This window comes from Salmo salar, chromosome ssa10, assembly GCF_905237065.1.
Source record: "Salmo salar chromosome ssa10, Ssal_v3.1, whole genome shotgun sequence".
NCBI lineage: Eukaryota > Metazoa > Chordata > Actinopteri > Salmoniformes > Salmonidae > Salmo > Salmo salar.
Window position 1 is genome coordinate 68648211 of NC_059451.1, and position 18235 is coordinate 68666445.

The 18235-nt window shown below is 41.5% G+C and overlaps 1 protein-coding gene across 2 annotated transcripts in view; it reads right to left on the reverse strand.

Moving 5' to 3' along the window:
- Window positions 1-11639: 11639 nt before the first annotated feature.
- lingo1a (leucine rich repeat and Ig domain containing 1a) overlaps window positions 11640-18235 on the reverse strand; it is a 321591-nt gene continuing 314995 nt past the window's right edge. Inside the window, exon 3 of one of the 2 annotated variants that reach the window (XM_014124063.2) lies at window positions 11640-14208. In XM_014124063.2, coding sequence (XP_013979538.1) covers window positions 12349-14196 — 1848 coding nt within the window. In that variant the 5' untranslated portion in view covers window positions 14197-14208 and the 3' untranslated portion in view covers window positions 11640-12348. The remainder of the gene's footprint in view (window positions 14209-18235) is intronic. The other variant, XM_014124062.2, reaches the window with a different exon arrangement.

Sequence of the window (18235 nt, forward strand, 5' to 3'; positions counted from 1 at the left end):
AGCCCATAGAGGTTAAATACTTTTTTCTTTACATAGTTGAATGTGCTGACAACAAAATCACACAAAAATAATCAATGGAAATCCAATTTATCAACCCATGGAGGTCTGGATTTGGAGTCACACTCAAAATTAAAGTGGAAAGCCACACTACAGGCTGATCCAACTTTGATGTAATGTCCTTAAAACAAGTCAAAATGAGGCTCCACGTGCCTGTATGACCTCCCTACAACGCCTGGGCATGCTCCTGATGAGGTGGTGGATGGTCTCCTGAGGGATCTCCTCCCAGACCTGGACTAAAGCATCCGCCAACTCCTGGACAGTCTGTGGTGCAACATGGCGTTGGTGGATGGAGCGAGACATGATGTCCCAGATGTGCTCAATTGGATTCAGGTCTGGGGAACGGGCGGGCCAGTCCATAGCATCAATGCCTTCCTCTTGCAGGAACTGCTGACACACTCCAGCCACATGAGGTCTAGCATTGTCTTGCATTAGGAGGAACCCAGGGCCAACCGCACAAGCATATGGTCTCACAAGGGGTCTGAGGATCTCATCTCGGTACCTAATGGCAGTCAGGCTACCTCTGGCGAGCACATGGAGGGCTGTGCGGCCCCCCAAAGAAATGCCACCCCACACCATGACTGACCCACCGCCAAACCGGTCATGCTGGAGGATGTTGCAGGCAGCAGAATGTTCTCCACGGCGTCTCCAGACTGTCACATCTGTCACATGTGCTCAGTGTGAACCTGCTTCCATCTGTGAAGAGCACAGGGCGCCAGTGGCGAATTTGCCAATCTTGGTGTTCTCTGGCAAATGCCAAACGTCCTGCACGGTGTTGGGCTGTAAGCCCAACCCCCACCTGTAGACGTCGGGCCCTCATACCACCCTCATGGAGTCTGTTTCTGACCGTTTGAGCAGACACATGCACATTTGTGGCCTGCTGGAGGTCATTTTGCAGGGCTCTGGCAGTGCTCCTCCTGCTCCTCCTTGCACAAAGGCGGAGGTAGCGGACCTGCTGCTAGGTTGTTGCCCTCTTACGGCCTCCTCCACGTCTCCTGATGTACTGGCCTGTCTCCTGGTAGCGCCTCCATGCTCTGGACACTACGCTGACAGACACAGCAAACCTTCTTGCCACAGCTCGCATTGATGTGCCATCCTGGATGAGCTGCACTACCTGAGCCACTTGTGTGGGTTGTAGACTCCGTCTCATGCTACCACTAGAGTGAAAGCACCGCCAGCATTCAAAAGTGACCAAAACATCAGCCAGGAAGCATAGGAACTGAGAAGTGGTCTGTGGTTACCACCTGCAGAACCACTCCTTTATTGGGGGTGTCTTGCTAATTGCCTATAATTTCCACCTGTTGTCTATTCCATTTGCACAACAGCATGTGAAATTTATTGTCAATCAGTGTTGCTTCCTAAGTGGACAGTTTGATTTCACAGAAGTGTGATTGACTTGGAGTTACATTGTGTTGTTTAAGTGTTCCCTTTATTTTTTGGAGCAGTATATAATGGAGAAACTTCATGGCTGTGGATGCAGATTTGTATGTGTGGCACCGTGAGAGGCATGGGCATAGGTGTTGTGGAAAGACTCCCAGTGCAGCACCATGGACAGAGCCAACACCTCAACACAGTAGACAGGTGCGCTCATTTCAGCATCATGGACAGCGGAACTCAGTTCAGCCCTGTGGAAGGCTGCGCAACCTTCAGACCCAGGACAGCCGAAGACAGTGCCACAGCTCTGCTCACCCAACACACATGTGCAGGATTACTAATCAGCACACCTGCAAGGCATTCCCTGATCAATTGACTGGCACAAAAGGGCAGGCTGGAGCTCACTCAAGTGCAGCAGTTAGGACGGCACAATGTGCTTACCCTCCCGCTTACACTGTTTCGTGCGCCTTCCACAGAATCCTCAAAAGGAGTTACAGACTCTTTAACCACCCTCGTGCGTGAATGACTTGTGGACTAGAACGCCAGAGACACTAGACGCTAAAGTAAAAGCATCTGAAACTACAACGTTTACTCATTGCCACTTGTGTAGTAGGGCACAACCCACTGTTCCTGACAGTATGAAAAATAAAGCTATAAATGTCAGCCATGTGAAATTGAATCTTCACAGATACATATGGCCACATGGGATTGTTGATATGGTAATGCTATGTGGAGCCACGGCAAACCTGCCGTGAGTTGAAGATTCTACATATACAGTTGAAGTCGGAAGTTTACATACACATTAGTCAAATACATTTCAACTCAGTTTATCACAAATCCTGATATTTAATCCTAGTAAAAATTCTGTCTTAAGTCATTTAGGATCACCACTTTATTTTAAGAATGTGAAATGTCAGAATAATAGTTGAGAGTGATTTATTTCAGCTTTTATTTATTTCATCACATTCCCAGTGGGTCAGAAGTTTACATACACTCAATTAGTATTTGGTAGCATTACCTTTACATTGTTTAACTTGGGTCAAACGTTTCGGGTAGCCTTCCACAAGCTTCCCACAATAAGTTGGGTGAATTTTGGCCCATTCCTCCTGACAGAGCTGGTGTAACTGAGTCAGGTTTATAGGCCTCCTTGCTCGCACAAGCTTTTTCAGTTCTGCCCACAAATTTCTATAGGATTGAGGTCAGGGCTTTGTGATGGCCACTCCAATACCTTGACTTTGTTGTCCTTAAGCCATTTTGCCACAACTTTGGAAGTATGCTTGGGGTCATTGTCCATTTGGAAGACCCATTTGCTTACCAAGCTTTAACTTCCTGACTGATGTCTTGAGATGTTGCTTCAATATATCCACATCATTTTCCTTCCTCACGATGCACTTCTATTTTTTGATGTGCACCAGTCCCTCCTGCAGCAAAGCACCCCCGCAACATGATGCTGCCACCCCCGTGCTTCATGGTTGGGATGGTGTTCTTCGGCTTGCAAGCGTCCCCCTTTTTCCTCCAAACATAACGATGGTCATTATGGCCAAACAGTTCTATTTTTGTTTCATCAAACCAGAGGACATTTCTACAAAAAGTATGATTTTTGTCCCCATGTGCAGTTGCAAACCATAGTCTGGCTTTTTTATGGTGGTTTTGGAGCAGTGGCTTCTTCCTTGTTGAGCGACCTTTCAGGTTATTTCAATATAGGACTCGTTTTACTGTGGATATAGATACTTTTGTACCATCTTCACAAGGTCAGTTGCTGTTGTTCTGGGATTGATTTGCACTTTTCGCACCAAAGTACGTTCATCTCTAGGAGACAGAATGCGTCTCCTTCCTGAGCAGTATGACAGCTGCGTGGTCCCATGGTGTTTATACTTGCGTACTCTTGTTTGTACAGATGAATGTGGTACCTTCAGGCGTTTGGAAATTGCTGGACCAGACTTGTGGAGGTCTAACATTATTTTTCTGAGATCTTGGCTGATTTCTTTTGTTTTTCCCATGATGTCAAGCAAAGAGGCGCTGAGTTTGAAGGTAGGCCTTGAAATACATCCACAGGTACACCTCCAATTGACTCATTATGTCAATTAGCCTATCAGAAGCTTCTAAAGCCATGACATCATTATCTGGAATTTTCCAAGCTGTTTAAAGGCATAGTCTACTTACTGTATGTTAACTTCTGAGCCACTGGAATTGTGATACAATGAATTATAAGTGAAATAATCTGTCTGTAAACAATTGTTGGAAAAATTACTTGTGTCATGCACGAAGTAGATGTCCTAACCGACTTGCCAAAACTATTGTTTGTTAACAAGAAATTTGTGGAGTGGTTGAAAAACAAGTTTTAATGACTCCAACCTAAGTGTATGTAAACTTCCGACTTCAACTGTACATATGAATCTGATGACATGCTTTTATCTATCTAAACATTGTGTTACTCTGGGATACTGTAACCAGAGGTAAATTCCTATTTTCTGCTCTGTTTTTACTGTATATCACTAGTTGGTCTAGTTCATTGAGACAATTGTAGGAAAATCACAAATATATTTTATCGCTTACAAGTTTGTGTTTCAGAGTTATCCTTTGGTTCAAAAGGGTAATCCGGATTGTGTGCTTTCATCAAGAAAAACAAGTGTAGAAGGGTAGCAATATAATAGCCATTTCTAACATTAAAACGGTACAATCTGCAATATTTACTGCCATTCAATAGTAATTTAAATTAATGCATTGATTCTTGAACATTACCCTGAAAATATGCCTCACACACTTAGTATAACTCTTCATTTTGAAAATTTCTCCAGCCTTATCCTGCATAGACCTCATAGCAAACAAGGTCCAGGGCTGCCATTTGATGTAAAACAAATGCAGGATTGTGGCTTTAATGTCTAATTTTCTTAATATTCCATGGTCCTTGATCTATTAGTGATGGAGGATGATTAACATTGAAGGGGGCAGGAAGCATAGCAAGGATTATGCTTCCCTCTAAACAGGAAATTAGCTAGCTTTAAAGCATCTGAATATCCCTGCTACAGTATAGCTAATTGGCTATAATGAGGAGTAGAAAGCAAACCAATGATAACCCCCTTGGTAATCTACATCTGCCAGATCTGAATGTCCTTTTCTTACATTTTTAGTGGTAGTTGGCGTTATGCCGTGTTTAGTTAGAAATAAATAAATTCTTTAAATTTTAAATCATGATAGGACTATTATCTGTTTAAAAACTCCATAGATTGTTTAATACAACATACCATATTTTCAACAATTTAACATCAAGAAAAAAACTTACATAAAAAAAAAATCTGCATATTACCTTTATTGCACAGAACAATTTTAATAGATTTTTTTTTCATTGATTTTTAAATATATTTTCATAAAAAGTTGGCTGGGACTACATGTTCAACATAGTCCTGGGTCAAAATAAAAAAAGGAACAAGAAAAAGAAATGAGGTTTCCATGAATCTCTGACTCGACCGGGACCAAAAGGCTAAGTACAGTTGCCACACTTTGAACAAAGCGAGCATTCATAATCAGCCAGGGAGGGAACCATGGTTTTCAGCAAAACGGATTACTCCAAAGCTGCTTGCTTTCAGACCACTCCATGGGTGAAACCATCTGTGTCGATGCACCATCTGCATATTCAGTCCATACTTCCAACCCATTACTGTGTGTCGTTGTCTGGAATGTCATCCATCATCAATACCATAGCCTTTACCCTGAACATATCCGCAAAGCCCAGCTGTCCACAGTGCGTAGTTGAAAAGATAGGGGCATTCATTACACATATTGTATATCCAGGAGGATCAGCAGGAACTTACTTTTTTTTCTTTCTTTACATCCTTTTTTGGGATATCATATAGTAAAATAAACCTGCAAAGGAATTTTTGTATGGGGGTGTGGTTGCGGAGGGTAGAGAAATTCAAACAATGATATTTCTGACAACCAAAGCTCCCAAACATGGGATTAAGTGTTATACAGGTTGCTGAGCACATTAGTCACAAAGTAGAGCATCCCAATTTTTATTCTCCATAAAAATGTTAAGCACAACATAAGCCCATTATGTAAGACTCTTTAGAGTGCACTGTAACATAATTCAAAAGACAACAGATAAACAGATACCAAGGTATTCATGCAATAATATGCAATGGAATATACCATCAGTTGCTGTCATATAGAGTGTAATCAACAGTAGCATCCAAACATTTTTACCTGGATTATCTTCTGAACAGAGAGAAGTGTGTGTGTGTATAATGTGTCATTTCTGTTATTTATGTCATTGTTCATTGTTTGCGTAAAGACTGTTTATATAACACTACATTTTCGATTAGGTTGATTTTAGCTAATGTCATCTTGGTGAGCAACTCATATAGATTTGGTCTTGTGTTTTAGGTTTATTGTCCTGCTGAAAGGTGAACTAGTTTCTAAGTGTCTGTTAGAAAGCAGACGGAACCAGGTTTGTGCCTGTGCTTAGCTACATTCCTTTTCTTTTTATCCTGGAAAAACTTTGCAGTCTTTTCTGATGACAAGCATACCCATATTATGATGCAGCCACCCCCATGCTTGGAAATATTGTGAATGGTACGCAGTGATTCAGGACAAAAATTGAATTCCTGTGCCACATTTGTTGCAGTATTTTGCAGTAGTGCCTTGTTGCAAACAGGATGGATGTTTTGGAATATTGTTTTATTCTGTACAGACGTTGTTCTTTTCACTCTGTCATTTAGGTTAGTATTTTGAAGTAACCACAATGTTGTTGATCCATCCTCAGGTTTGTCATATCACAGCCATTAAACTCTGTTACTGTTTTAAAATCACCATTGGCCTCGGTGAAATCCCTGAGCGGTTTTCTTTCTCTCTGGCAACTCAGTTCGGAAGGAATTCTGTATCTTTGTAGTGCCTAGGTGTATTCATACACCATCCAAAACCTAATTAACAGCTTCACCATGCTCAAACGGATATTCAGTGTCTGCTTCTTTATTTTTACCAATCGGTTCCGTTCCTTTGTCAGGCATTGGAAAACTTCCCTGGTCTTTGTGGTTAAATCTATGCTTGAAATTCACTGCTCGACTAAGGGACCTTACAGATAATTGTATGTGTGGGGTACAGAGATGGGATAGTTATTAACAAATCATGTTAACCACTATTATTGCACACAGAGTGAGTGCATGCAATTTATTATGTGATTTGTTAAGCAAATGTTTACTCCTGAACTTATTTAGACTCGCCATAAAAGGGGTTGAATACCTTTTTCAATTTTAAATAATTTGTATTTGACATTGTGGTATGTGTAGATCAGTGACCATTTTATATTCAGGCTGTCACAACAAAATGTGGAAAAAGTCAAGGGGTGTGAATGCACTGTATATTATCATTATATTTGACAAAATATGATAAAATAATTCAATGTTTATGACCAATAAACATTGTGCCACAGTGTCTAGCACAAGAAATGGATTAATTAATTAATACATTCAGAGGGGTTTTGAGAAGAATCATGTTCGAACCAAAAGCCGCTACAGAGCAATGACTCAGCTAACCTTATATACAATAAAACGACCTATTTGAAACTCCCTTGTTAAATTAAGTTGCTATTTTACATGTGTAGTAATGCTTTAATTACTCTACTAACAACATCAGTAACATGTTAAAGTAATTGTAAGAAGTTGTCTTTGCTTTGTAAATGCATAGTAATGGAATTGTGCATTGTTTGTTATGACACAAATAGTAGACTAAGAAACAGTAACTCAAATACTATACCATTACAATGCAATTACTAAATAATTATGTAACATTGTTACTCCACTAAAAACAATGTTTACTAGAGGAATTACATTGCGCTCAACAGGTATAAAAACAACTTAATGTAAAGAATACAGTCGTAGTCAAAAGTTGAGAATGACACAAATATTAATTTTCACAAAGTCTGCTGCCTCAGTTTGTATGATGGAAATTTGCATATACTCAAGAATGTTATGAAGAGTGATCAGATGAATTGCAATTATTTGCAAAGTCCCTCTTTGCCATGCAAATGAACTGAATCCCCAAACATTTCCACTGTATTTCAGCGCTGCCACAAAAGGACCAGCTGACATCATGTCAGTGATTCTCTCATTAACACAGGTGTGAGTGTTGACGAGGACAAGGCTGGAGATCACTCTGTCATGCTGATTGAGTTTGAATAACAGACTGGAAGCTTCAAAAGGAGGGTGGTGCTTGGAATCATTGGTCTTCCTCTGTCAACCATGGTTACCTGCAAGGAAACACGTTCCGTCATCATTGCTTTGCACAAAAAGGGCTTCACAGGCAAGAATATTGCTGCCAGTAAGATTGCGCCTAAATCAACCATTTATCGGATCATCAAGAACTTCAAGGAGAGCGGTTCAATTGTTGCGAAGGAGGCTTCATTCAGGGTGCCCAAGAAAGTCCAGCAAGCGCCAGGACTGTCTCCTAAAGTTGATTCAGCTGCGGGATAGGGGCACCACCAGTACAGAGCTTGCTCAGGAATGGCAGCAGGCAGGTGTGAGTGCATCTGCACGCACAGTGAGGCAAAGACTTTTGGAGGATGGCCTGGTGTCCAGAAGGGCAGCAAAGAAGCCACTTCTCTCCAGGAAAAACATCAGGGACAGACTGATATTCTGCAAAAGGAACAGGACTGCTGAGGACTGGGGAAAAGTCATTTTCTCTGATGAATCCCCTTTCCGATTGTTTGGGGCATCCGGAAAAAAGCTTGTCCGAAGAAGACAAGGTGAGCGCTACCCTCAGTCCTGTGTCCTGCCAACAGTAAAGCATTCTGAGACCATTCCTGTGTGGGGTTGCTTCTCGCCATAATGCAAAAGTGATAGCTAAGTGGCTTGGGGAACAAAACATCGATATTTTGTGTCCATGGCCAGGAAACTCCCCAGACCTTAATCCCATTGAGAACTTGTGGTCAATCCTCAATAGGTGGGTGGACAAACAAAAACCCAAACATTCTGACAAACTCCAAGCATTGATTATGCAAGAATGGGCTGCCATCAGTCAGGATGGGGCCCAGAAGTTGATTGACAGCATCCCAGGGCAGATTGCAGAGGTCTTGAAAAAGAAGGGTCAACACTGCAAATACTGACTCTGCATCAACTTCATGTATTTGTCAATAAAAGCCTTTGACACTTATGAAATGCTTGTAACTATACTTCAGTATTCCATAGTAACATCTGACAAAAATATCTGAAGACACTGAAGAAGCAAACTTTGTGGAAATTAATATTTGTGTCATTCTCAACTTTTGGCCACGACTGTAGTGAATGATATGGATGAGATACAGAACACACACATACATGTATGTATGTATGTATGTATGTATGTATGTATGTATGTATACATACATACACATAATTATATATGTATGTATGTATATATATATATATATATATATATATATATATATATATATATATATATATATATATATATATATATATATATATATATATATATATATATATATATATATATATAACACACACACACATCAAAGGTTTGGACACACCTACTCATTCAAGGGTTTTCTTGATTTTACTATTTTCTACATTGTAGAATATTAGTGAAGACAAACTATGAAATAACACATATGGAATCACGTAGTAACCAGAAAAAGTGTTAAACAAATTAAAATGTATTTTATATTTGAGATTCTTCAAAGTAGCCACCCTTTGCCTTGAAGACACCTTTGCACACTCTTGGCATTCTCTCAACCAGCTTCATGAGGTAGTCACCTGGAATGCATTTCAATTAACAGGTGTGCCTTGTTAACCTGTTATGGCTTGGGGGCAGTATTTTCACGGCCGGATAAAAAACGTACCCGATATAATCTGATTTATTACTCCTGCCCAGAAACTAGAATATGCATATAATTATTAGCTTTGGATAGAAAACACTCCAAAGTTTCTAAAACTGTTTGAATGGTGTCTGTGAGTATAACAGAACTCATTTGGCAGGCCAAAACCTGAGAAGATTCTGTACAGGAAGTACCCTGTCTGACAATTTCTTGGCCTTCTTGATTATCTCTATCCATTACAGGGGATCTCTGCTGTTACGTGACATTTCCTACGGCTCCCATGGGCTCTCAGAAGGCGGCAAAAAGCTGAATCGTGGCTTTGCAGGCTCTGGGTGAAAAAAAGTAGCGCGTTTGGATAGTGGCTGGTCACAGTACTGTGAGACTCAGGCTCGTGCACGAGTGGACTCCATGTTTTATCTTTGAACGAAAACCACCGCTCCCGGTCGGAATTTTATCGCTTTTTTTACGAGAAAAATGGCATAAAAATTGATTTTAAACAGCGGTTGACATGCTTCGAAGTACGGTAATGGAATATTTCTTGATGGAATATTTCTTAATGGATAGTGTCTTGAACGCACGAATAAAACGCCGCTATTTGGATATAACAATGGATTATTTTGAACCAAACCAACATTTGTTATTGAAGTAGCAGTCCTGGGAGTGCATTCTGACGAAGAACACCAAAGGTAATCAAACTTTTATAATAGTAAATCTGACTTTGGTGAAGGCTAAACTTGCTGGGTGTCTAAATAGCTAGCCCGTGATGCCGGGCTATGTACTCAGAATATTGCAAAATGTGCTTTCACCGAAAAGCTATTTTAAAATCGGACACCTCGATTGCACAATGGAGTTATGTATCTATAATTCTTAAAATAATTATGTTTTTTGTGAACGTTTATCGTGAGTAATTTAGTAAATTCACCGGAAGTGTTCGGTGGGAATGCTAGTATAACATGCTAATGTAAAAAGCTGGTTTTTGATATAAATATGAACTTGATTGAACATAACATGCATGTATTGTATAACATAATGTCCTAGGGTTGTCATCTGATGAAGATCATCAAAGGTTAGTGCTGCATTTAGCTGTGGTTTTGTTTTTTGTGACATTATATGCTAGCTTGAAAAATGGGTGTCTGATTATTTCTGGCTGGGTACTCTGCTGACATAATCTAATGTTTTGCTTTCGCTGTAAAGCCTTTTTGAAATCGGACAGTGTGGTTAGATAAAGAGAGTCTTGTCTTTAAAATGCTGTGAAATAGTTATATGTTTGAAAAATGGAAGTTTTTGTATTTTTGAGGAATTTGTCATTCGCGCCACGTCTATCATTGGATATTGGAGCAGGTGTTCCGCTAGCGGAACGTCTAGATGTAAGAGGTTAATTTGTGGAATTTCTTTCCTTCTTAATGCGTTTGAGCCAAACTGTTTTGTTGTGAAAAGGTAGGGGTGGTATACAGAATATAGCCCTATTAGGTAAAAGACCAAGTCTATATTATGATAAGAACAGCTCAAATAAGAAAAGAGACACAACAGTCCATCATTACTTTAAAACATGAAGGTCAGTCAACCTGGAAAAGGTCAAGAACTTTGGCTCTCATGAGGACCGCCACAGGAAAGGAAGACCCAGAGTTACCTCTGCTGCAGAGGATAACTTCATTAGAGTTACCAGCCTCAGAAATTGCAGCCCAAATAAATGCTTCAGAGTTCAAGTAACAGACACATCTCAACATCAACTGTTCAGAAGAGATGGCGAGAATCAGGCCTTCATGGTCGAATTGCTGCAAAGAAACCACTACTAAAGGACACCAATAATAAGAAGAGACACGCTTGAGCCAAGAAACACGAGCAATGGACATTAGACCTGTGGAAATCTGTCCTTTGATCCGATGAGTCCAAATTGGACATTTTTGGTTCCAACCGCCGCGTCTTTGTGAGACGCAGAGTAGGTGAACGGATGATCTCTGCATGTGTGGTTACCAACGTGAAGCATGGAGGAGGTGTGATGGTATGGGGGTGCTTTGCTGGTGACACTGTCAGTGATTTATTTAGAATTCAAGGCACACTTACCCAGCATGGCTACCACAGCATTCTGCAGTGATGTGCCATCCCGTCCGGTTTGTGCTTTGTGGGACTATCATTTGTTTTTTAACAGGACAATGACCCAAAACACTTCCAGGCTGTGTAAGGACTATTTGACCAAGAAGGAGAGTGATGGAATGCTGCATCAAGATGACCTGGTCTCCACAATCACCCAACCTTAACCCAATTGAGATGGTTTGGGATGAGTTGTACAGCAGAGTGAAGGAAAAGCAGCCAACAAGTGCTCAGCATATGTGGGAACTCTTCAAGACTGTTGGAAAAGTATTCCAGGTGACGCTGGTTGAGAGAATGCCAAGAGTGTGGTATGCTGTCAATAAGGCAAAGGGTGGCTACTTTGAAGAATCTAAAATATATTTTGATTTGTTTAACACTTTTTTGGTTACTACATGATTCCATATATGTTATTTAATAGTTTATGTCTTCACTGTTATTCTACAATGTAGAAAATAGTAAGAATAAAGAAAGACCCTTGAATGAGTAGGCGTGTCCAAACTTTTGACTGGTACTGTATATTCTGACTGACAAAGTACCAGAAGAGATTGTTTAAATGTGCTCATCAACCCATACAATCTACTCTTATCATTTTGGTAAACAAATATTTCAATTTCTGTAAAAAATCTATAAACTAAGAACACAGGCAAAGGGACAGTGAAGGCAGGTTATTACGAACATAGAGAAGGGTTCATCTCTTTTTTTCTATAATTTCTTTCCAATATAAATCCACAAGAATATGAATCGCACACAACAAAATTTGCTTTCGAACAAACGTACCTAAAGGCCTTGCAGAAATTGCCAATGCTGTGGAGCGTCTGCTTTGCTATCATCCCCCTCATATACTCAACATATTACGAAAGCAAGGATCTTCTCTCTCCATCTCCAACAGTTAAGTCAGGGAAAACAGATTACTTTATGATTACATCCCAGGATCCACAGATTTGTAAGGGAGGATTTGACGTTTTTTCTTTTTTTTACAATTTCAAGTTAAGAGTCTGTTTGCTCCCTGGGTCCCGTTAAATCATTTTCATGTTAAACTTGCGAGGGGCGTCTGCATTGCTGCTGCTCATCCCAGCGTCTGACTTGCGTGGCACATACTCAATCTCTATGTTGTGCTTTGTGGCCCCTTTACCTCTACTCCACAGAAAGAGTAGCACCAGACAAAACAGGACGACACCAAGGAAAGATATGAAACCCATGGTGGTGGCGATGATTAAGGTCTTTATGTCAAAGGGGAAAGGGACGTTGGTTCGCGTCCCATTGGCACCATTCTCATTGGGCTGGTTGGAGATGAAGGCAAAGGTCTTGTTGGGTTGGTGAGGCCAGTCTGGTGAGTAGCTATGGACATGCAGGTGGGCGAGAGATGTGTCGTTGCCACCGGCGTTGCTGGCTATACACACATACGTGCCATTATCCTGAATCTGTGCGTAGCGCACCTCAAGGGTGCCATCGGGGAATACTGTGAGCCGCCCGATGGTTTTGGTCGTGATGAACTGCTTCTGGGGTGAGAGCCACATGATGACTGGGGCGGGATCACCGTCCGCCTGGCATACAAAATGAACAGTAGTTCCCTCGTCCACAAATTTCTGCTGCGCCTTGCGGTCCCGGATCCTGGACTTGCGACACGTGAAGTAGTTGGGCTGCAGGACGTCCGGGAAATCTTTAAACTCTTTTCCCTGTACGAACTCGGGTGAAGCGCAGGTGGGTTGCTGCCGGTTGAAGTTGAGCCTCCAGCGTCTCCGGAACACCCACAGCAGCCGGCAGTCACATGCCAAGGGGTTATCGTAAAGCGCCAGAGTCTCCAGGTTGCCTACCGAGTGGAACGCAGACTCCTCCAAGGTGCTCAAGGCATTGCCAGACACATTGAATATCTTCAGATAGTTTAGGCCTCGGAACGAGTAGGGTTCGATCATAGCCAGCCTGCCCCCAACCAGGTGAAACTCCTGGAGCCTCAGAAGGTCATGGAGCTTATTCCCCTCAATGGTGTGGATGGGGTTATAGGACAGATTCAGAAACCGTAGGTAGACCAAGTGCCGGAGAGCCACGTATGGGATAGAGGTCAGGTTGCCATTGGTGATGGTCAGCGAGGTGAGGTTCAGTCCATAGAGGCAATTGGAGGTCATGGTGTCCAGGTAGGGCCAGTTGGCTATCTCCAGCACTTTCAGCCGGTACAGTCTTTTGAAGGAGTAATCCTTAATAACGTAGATGTTGAGGTGGCGCAGCCTGAGAAAGATCAAACTGTGGAGGTGGGTGAAGGCCTCGGTGGGCACCGAGGTCAGGTTGCACTTCTCCAAAGTCAGCTGCTCCAGGCTGCTGAGACCATGGAAGGCCCGGTGGGAGATGAACACCAAGTCATTGTCGCCCACCTCCATGGAGCGCAGGTTGTACAGGTCTTGGAACATATAGTCCAGCAGGATGACTATCTTGTTCTCACTGATGTCCAACTGGGTGAGGTTGCTGAGGCCCGTGAACACACCCAGCTGGATGAGTTTGAGCTTGTTGCTGCGCAGCCCCAATGTCCGGAGGCCGTACAGGTTGTTGAAGGCGCCGGGCTCGATGGCCGAGATAGTGTTTTCGTTGAGCTCCAGCTCCTCCAGGTTGGGGTAGGCTGCGAACTCGTCCATGTTGATGGTCTTGATGCGGTTCTTGCTGAGGTCCAGTAGCCGCGTTTCTGTGGGGATGCCCTCAGGGACGGACATAAGCTTCTTGCGGTGGCATATGACCGAGCGCTCCTGGGCATTGCACTCGCAGCGGGACGGGCAGCCTGTGGTGGAACCGGACAGTACGGTGCCCAGCATCAGAATCAGAATGGGCTGCCAGCAAGCCACCAGGTAGCTGTGCCCACTCGCTTCCCTGGCCCCCATCCTATCGGTTACCTATGGAGACACAAGAGAGACAGAGAGGACATGTCAGAAAAACTATCGCTGATTAGATACACTAAATAAAACAGGGCTATTTCCTTATCATTAAAATCGTTGAAAAGTGAGATCACTTTTGTATTGTATTTTGAAGCCACATTCTGCAGTTTTGCTGCATATAAAATGGTTTGAAGTGTGGGAAAAGGAGTGTCCTATGAAAACAACATATTATACTGTTTGTTCTCTTTTGAAAAATAGTAACTACTATTCTCTGCCAGGCATTTTGACGCCAACAATAAAAAGCAATAAAACGTAAAGCGATGCCATCCTCATGTGACACAATTTGAAATTGAGTGTAAAAGATTTGCTGCAATATTAATGGCACAAAGGAAATAGGAATGGGGGTGAGGGGTTACTAGGAATAAGTTATGTATTTGCATAATGGAGAAAACTGACATATTTGAATTCTGCAATGCTCACTACTCTACACAGAGCTTCAAAGGCATTTCAGATGCAGGAGGCTCCTGTGAACTGATGGAACAGTGTTCGCTGAAGGATTCACATGCAATGGTTACATCAGCACCATATTAGACTCATGTATGATCCATAAGAGGAAATGTTGAGCTCGGACAGATAGATGTATCACAAAGAATTTGAATCAATTCCTGGCATTCGGGTGTGACGCTGCCTGGTTATGTATTGTGTGTACGCCGTATACCCACTTATTTTTCAGTGGGCATTGCGTATACTCACTACTTAAATCTCCACTGCCGTTTCAATTAATAAGACTGATGGAACAGATCAGAATGTTTAGCTTAAAATGTTGATAAACTATTCATTCTTCACATTTTAGGTGGGGCAATGTACCTTTGCGTGAATGTTCTAAAATGAAATTTGCAGGAAAAAGCGTTCTAAAATGTGCATGGACAGAGATGGAAATATCCATTGGAAATGTATTAAGGGCGGGTTTAAATATGCAACAATTATCATGGGTTGCTAATATGACCAAGATAATGCCTTTGCCTAATAGACAATGAAAGAAAATCAATAGAACAGGATAAAGCATATGCGTAAGTCTTCATAAAAAATAATTGCCTTCACATTTCTGTTGTGGGATTTTGGCTATAGGCTACTTTCAAGTAAGTTGAGACATGCCTCATAATATGAAGTAAAATGTCCTGGTTTCAAACAATTATTTTATTTATTTTTATTTGAACCTTTATTTAACTAGGGCAAGTCAGTTAAGAACAAATTCTTTCTTACAATGACGGCCTAGGAACAGTGGGTTAACTGCCTTGTTCAGGGGCAGAATGACAGATTTTTACCTTGTCTGCTCGGGGATTCGTTTTAGCATCCTTTCGGTTACTGGCCCAACGCTTTAACTACTAGGCTACCTGCTGCCCCCTGCCACCCTAATTAAGGAATAGATAAAATATTTCAACGCTAATGAAAGGCCTAACCATCTTCTGGTGGATGGAAAGGCTTTCCCAAAAACATTCTCTATTAAATGTTAACTAGAGTAGCCACAAAGTAGGCTATGCCTACCTGTCAGAATGATATCATGATAATTTGCATCAATCCAGTAGCCATTTCCTTTGCAAAATCCAACTTATGTGCTACAGAAACACTGCTAAGCAAACAGTGCTAGGTGCCTGCACACTTGAATTAAAGGGTAACTACACTCAAATCAACATTTCTTAGATGTCCCAGACATCAAAACAAATGTTTTTTCTGTATGACTTTGAGAGTGAAAACCTGAAACAATTGGGAAAAATATGAAACCTGTGAATTTTGTACATTTATCTGTTTCAATGGTAGGTCTACTATTAGCCTACTTTCACAGTACAGCTTGGGTTGACCTGACTGTGAAAGACCAATACGGGATTTATAATTTTAGGTCGTTCAGAGTGTATGTCACTGTTTCTCATATAATTTTTCACACAGGGCGTCTTTCCTTCGTCGGGCGGGGCGTTTGGATTTTTTTGGGGGGGGAAATTCTTCAGGCACCATTACACCACTGTGTGTGTGTGTGTGTGTCGATGTTGGTGTGTGTGGCTTGCATGCATGCATAGCACCTTGCTCAAGATCAATCAGTCATTGCGAGCTCCCTAATATTAAGTTATGGCATTTCAAAAGGGGCCAGGTGCAGCTTGAATTAACCAATTTTGAGAAGGTAATCTAATACATGCTGTTTCAGAGACACGTATGCTGAGCACATCTTTAGAGTGTAACATTAGCATAAAATATAAAAAAAATTCTTCTTCACCCTGTATTTCCAGCGTGAATGTGCTGTGTGAGTTAAAACAGAGTGGGGAGTGGGTCAGCAGTAGCAGGTAGCAATCAAAGACAAATGGTGTCAAGTCTGATGTAGGTGCTATGGCTAACATTCAGCTGGAGCAAACTTTTACAATACAATATAGACCATGCAGAGCCAGGGCGGTGGCTTCAGAAAGATGGATACTGGTCTTAACCTGTTAGGGCTAGGGGGCAGTATTGACACAGCCGGATAAAAAACGTACCCGATTTAATCTGGTTACTACTCCTGCCCAGTAACTAGAATATGCATATAATTATTGGCTTTGGATAGAAAACACCCTAAAGTTTCTAAAACTGTTTGAATGGTGTCTGTGAGTATAACAGAACTCAAATGGCAGGCCAAAACCTGAGAAGATTCCATGCAGGAAGTGGCCTGTCTGACAAGGTGTGTTTTATCTTGGCTCTTTTTATTGAAGACTGAGGATCTTTGCAATAACGTGACACTTCCTACGGCTCCCATAGGCTCTCAGAGCCCGGGAAAAAGCTGAAGGATATCGAGGCAGGCTCTGGCTGAAACGCTTTATCGCTTTTGGCAAGTGGCCGCTCAGAGTACTATGGGCTTAGGCGTGTGCCCGAGTCGACCGAATGCTTTCTTTTCTTTTGTCTGTTTACCTAAACGCAGATTCCCGGTCGGAATATTATTGCTTTTTTATGAAAAAAATGGCATAAAAATTGATTTTAAACAGCGGTTGACATGCTTCGAAGTACGGTAATGGAATATTTAGAAATCTTTTGTCACGAATTGCGCCATGCTCGTAACCCTTATTTACCCTTTCGGATAGTGTCTTGAACGCACGAACAAAACGCCGCTGTTTGGATATAACGATGAATTATTTTGGACCAAACCAACATTTGTTATTGAAGTAGAAGTCCTGGGAGTGCATTCTGACGAAGACAGCAAAGGTAATAAAAATGTTCTTATAGTAAATCTGACTTTGATGAGTGCTAAACTTGCTGGGTGTCTAAATAGCTAGCCCTGTGATGCCGGGCTATCTACTGAGAATATTGCAAAATGTGCTTTCACCGAAAAGCTATTTTAAAATCGGACATATCGAGTGCATAGAGGAGTTCTGTATCTATAATTCTTAAAATAATTGTTATGCTTTTTGTGAACGTTTATCGTGAGTAATTTAGTAAATTCACCTGCAGTGTTCGGTCGGAATGCTAGTCACATGCTAATGTAAAAAGCTGTTTTTTGATATAAATATGAACTTGATTGAACAAAACATGCATGTATTGTATAACATAATGTCCTAGGGTTGTCATCTGATGAAGATCATCAAAGTTTAGTGCTACATTTAGCTGTGGTTTGGGTTTATGTGACATTATATGTTAGCTTGAAAAATGGGTGTCTGATTATTTCTGGCTGGGTACTCTGCTGACATAATCTAATGTTTTGCTTTCGTTGTAAAGCCTTTTTGAAATCGGACAGTGTGGTTAGATTAACGAGAGTCTTATCTTTAAAATGGTGTAAAATAGTCATATGTTTGAAAAATTGAAGGTTTTGCATTTCTAAGATATTTGAATAACGCGCCACGGGATTACACTGGCTGTTGAGTAGGTGGGACGCAAGCGTCCCACCTAGCCCATAGAGGTTAAAATCGTAAAAACAAACAATATTTAATTTCCATCTAAACCGTCAGTGTTTTCCCCCTCCACTAACCCCGATCCCACCCCTAAATTGGGTTCATATCCAAATCCCAACCCTAACCTCTCCATACACTGATAC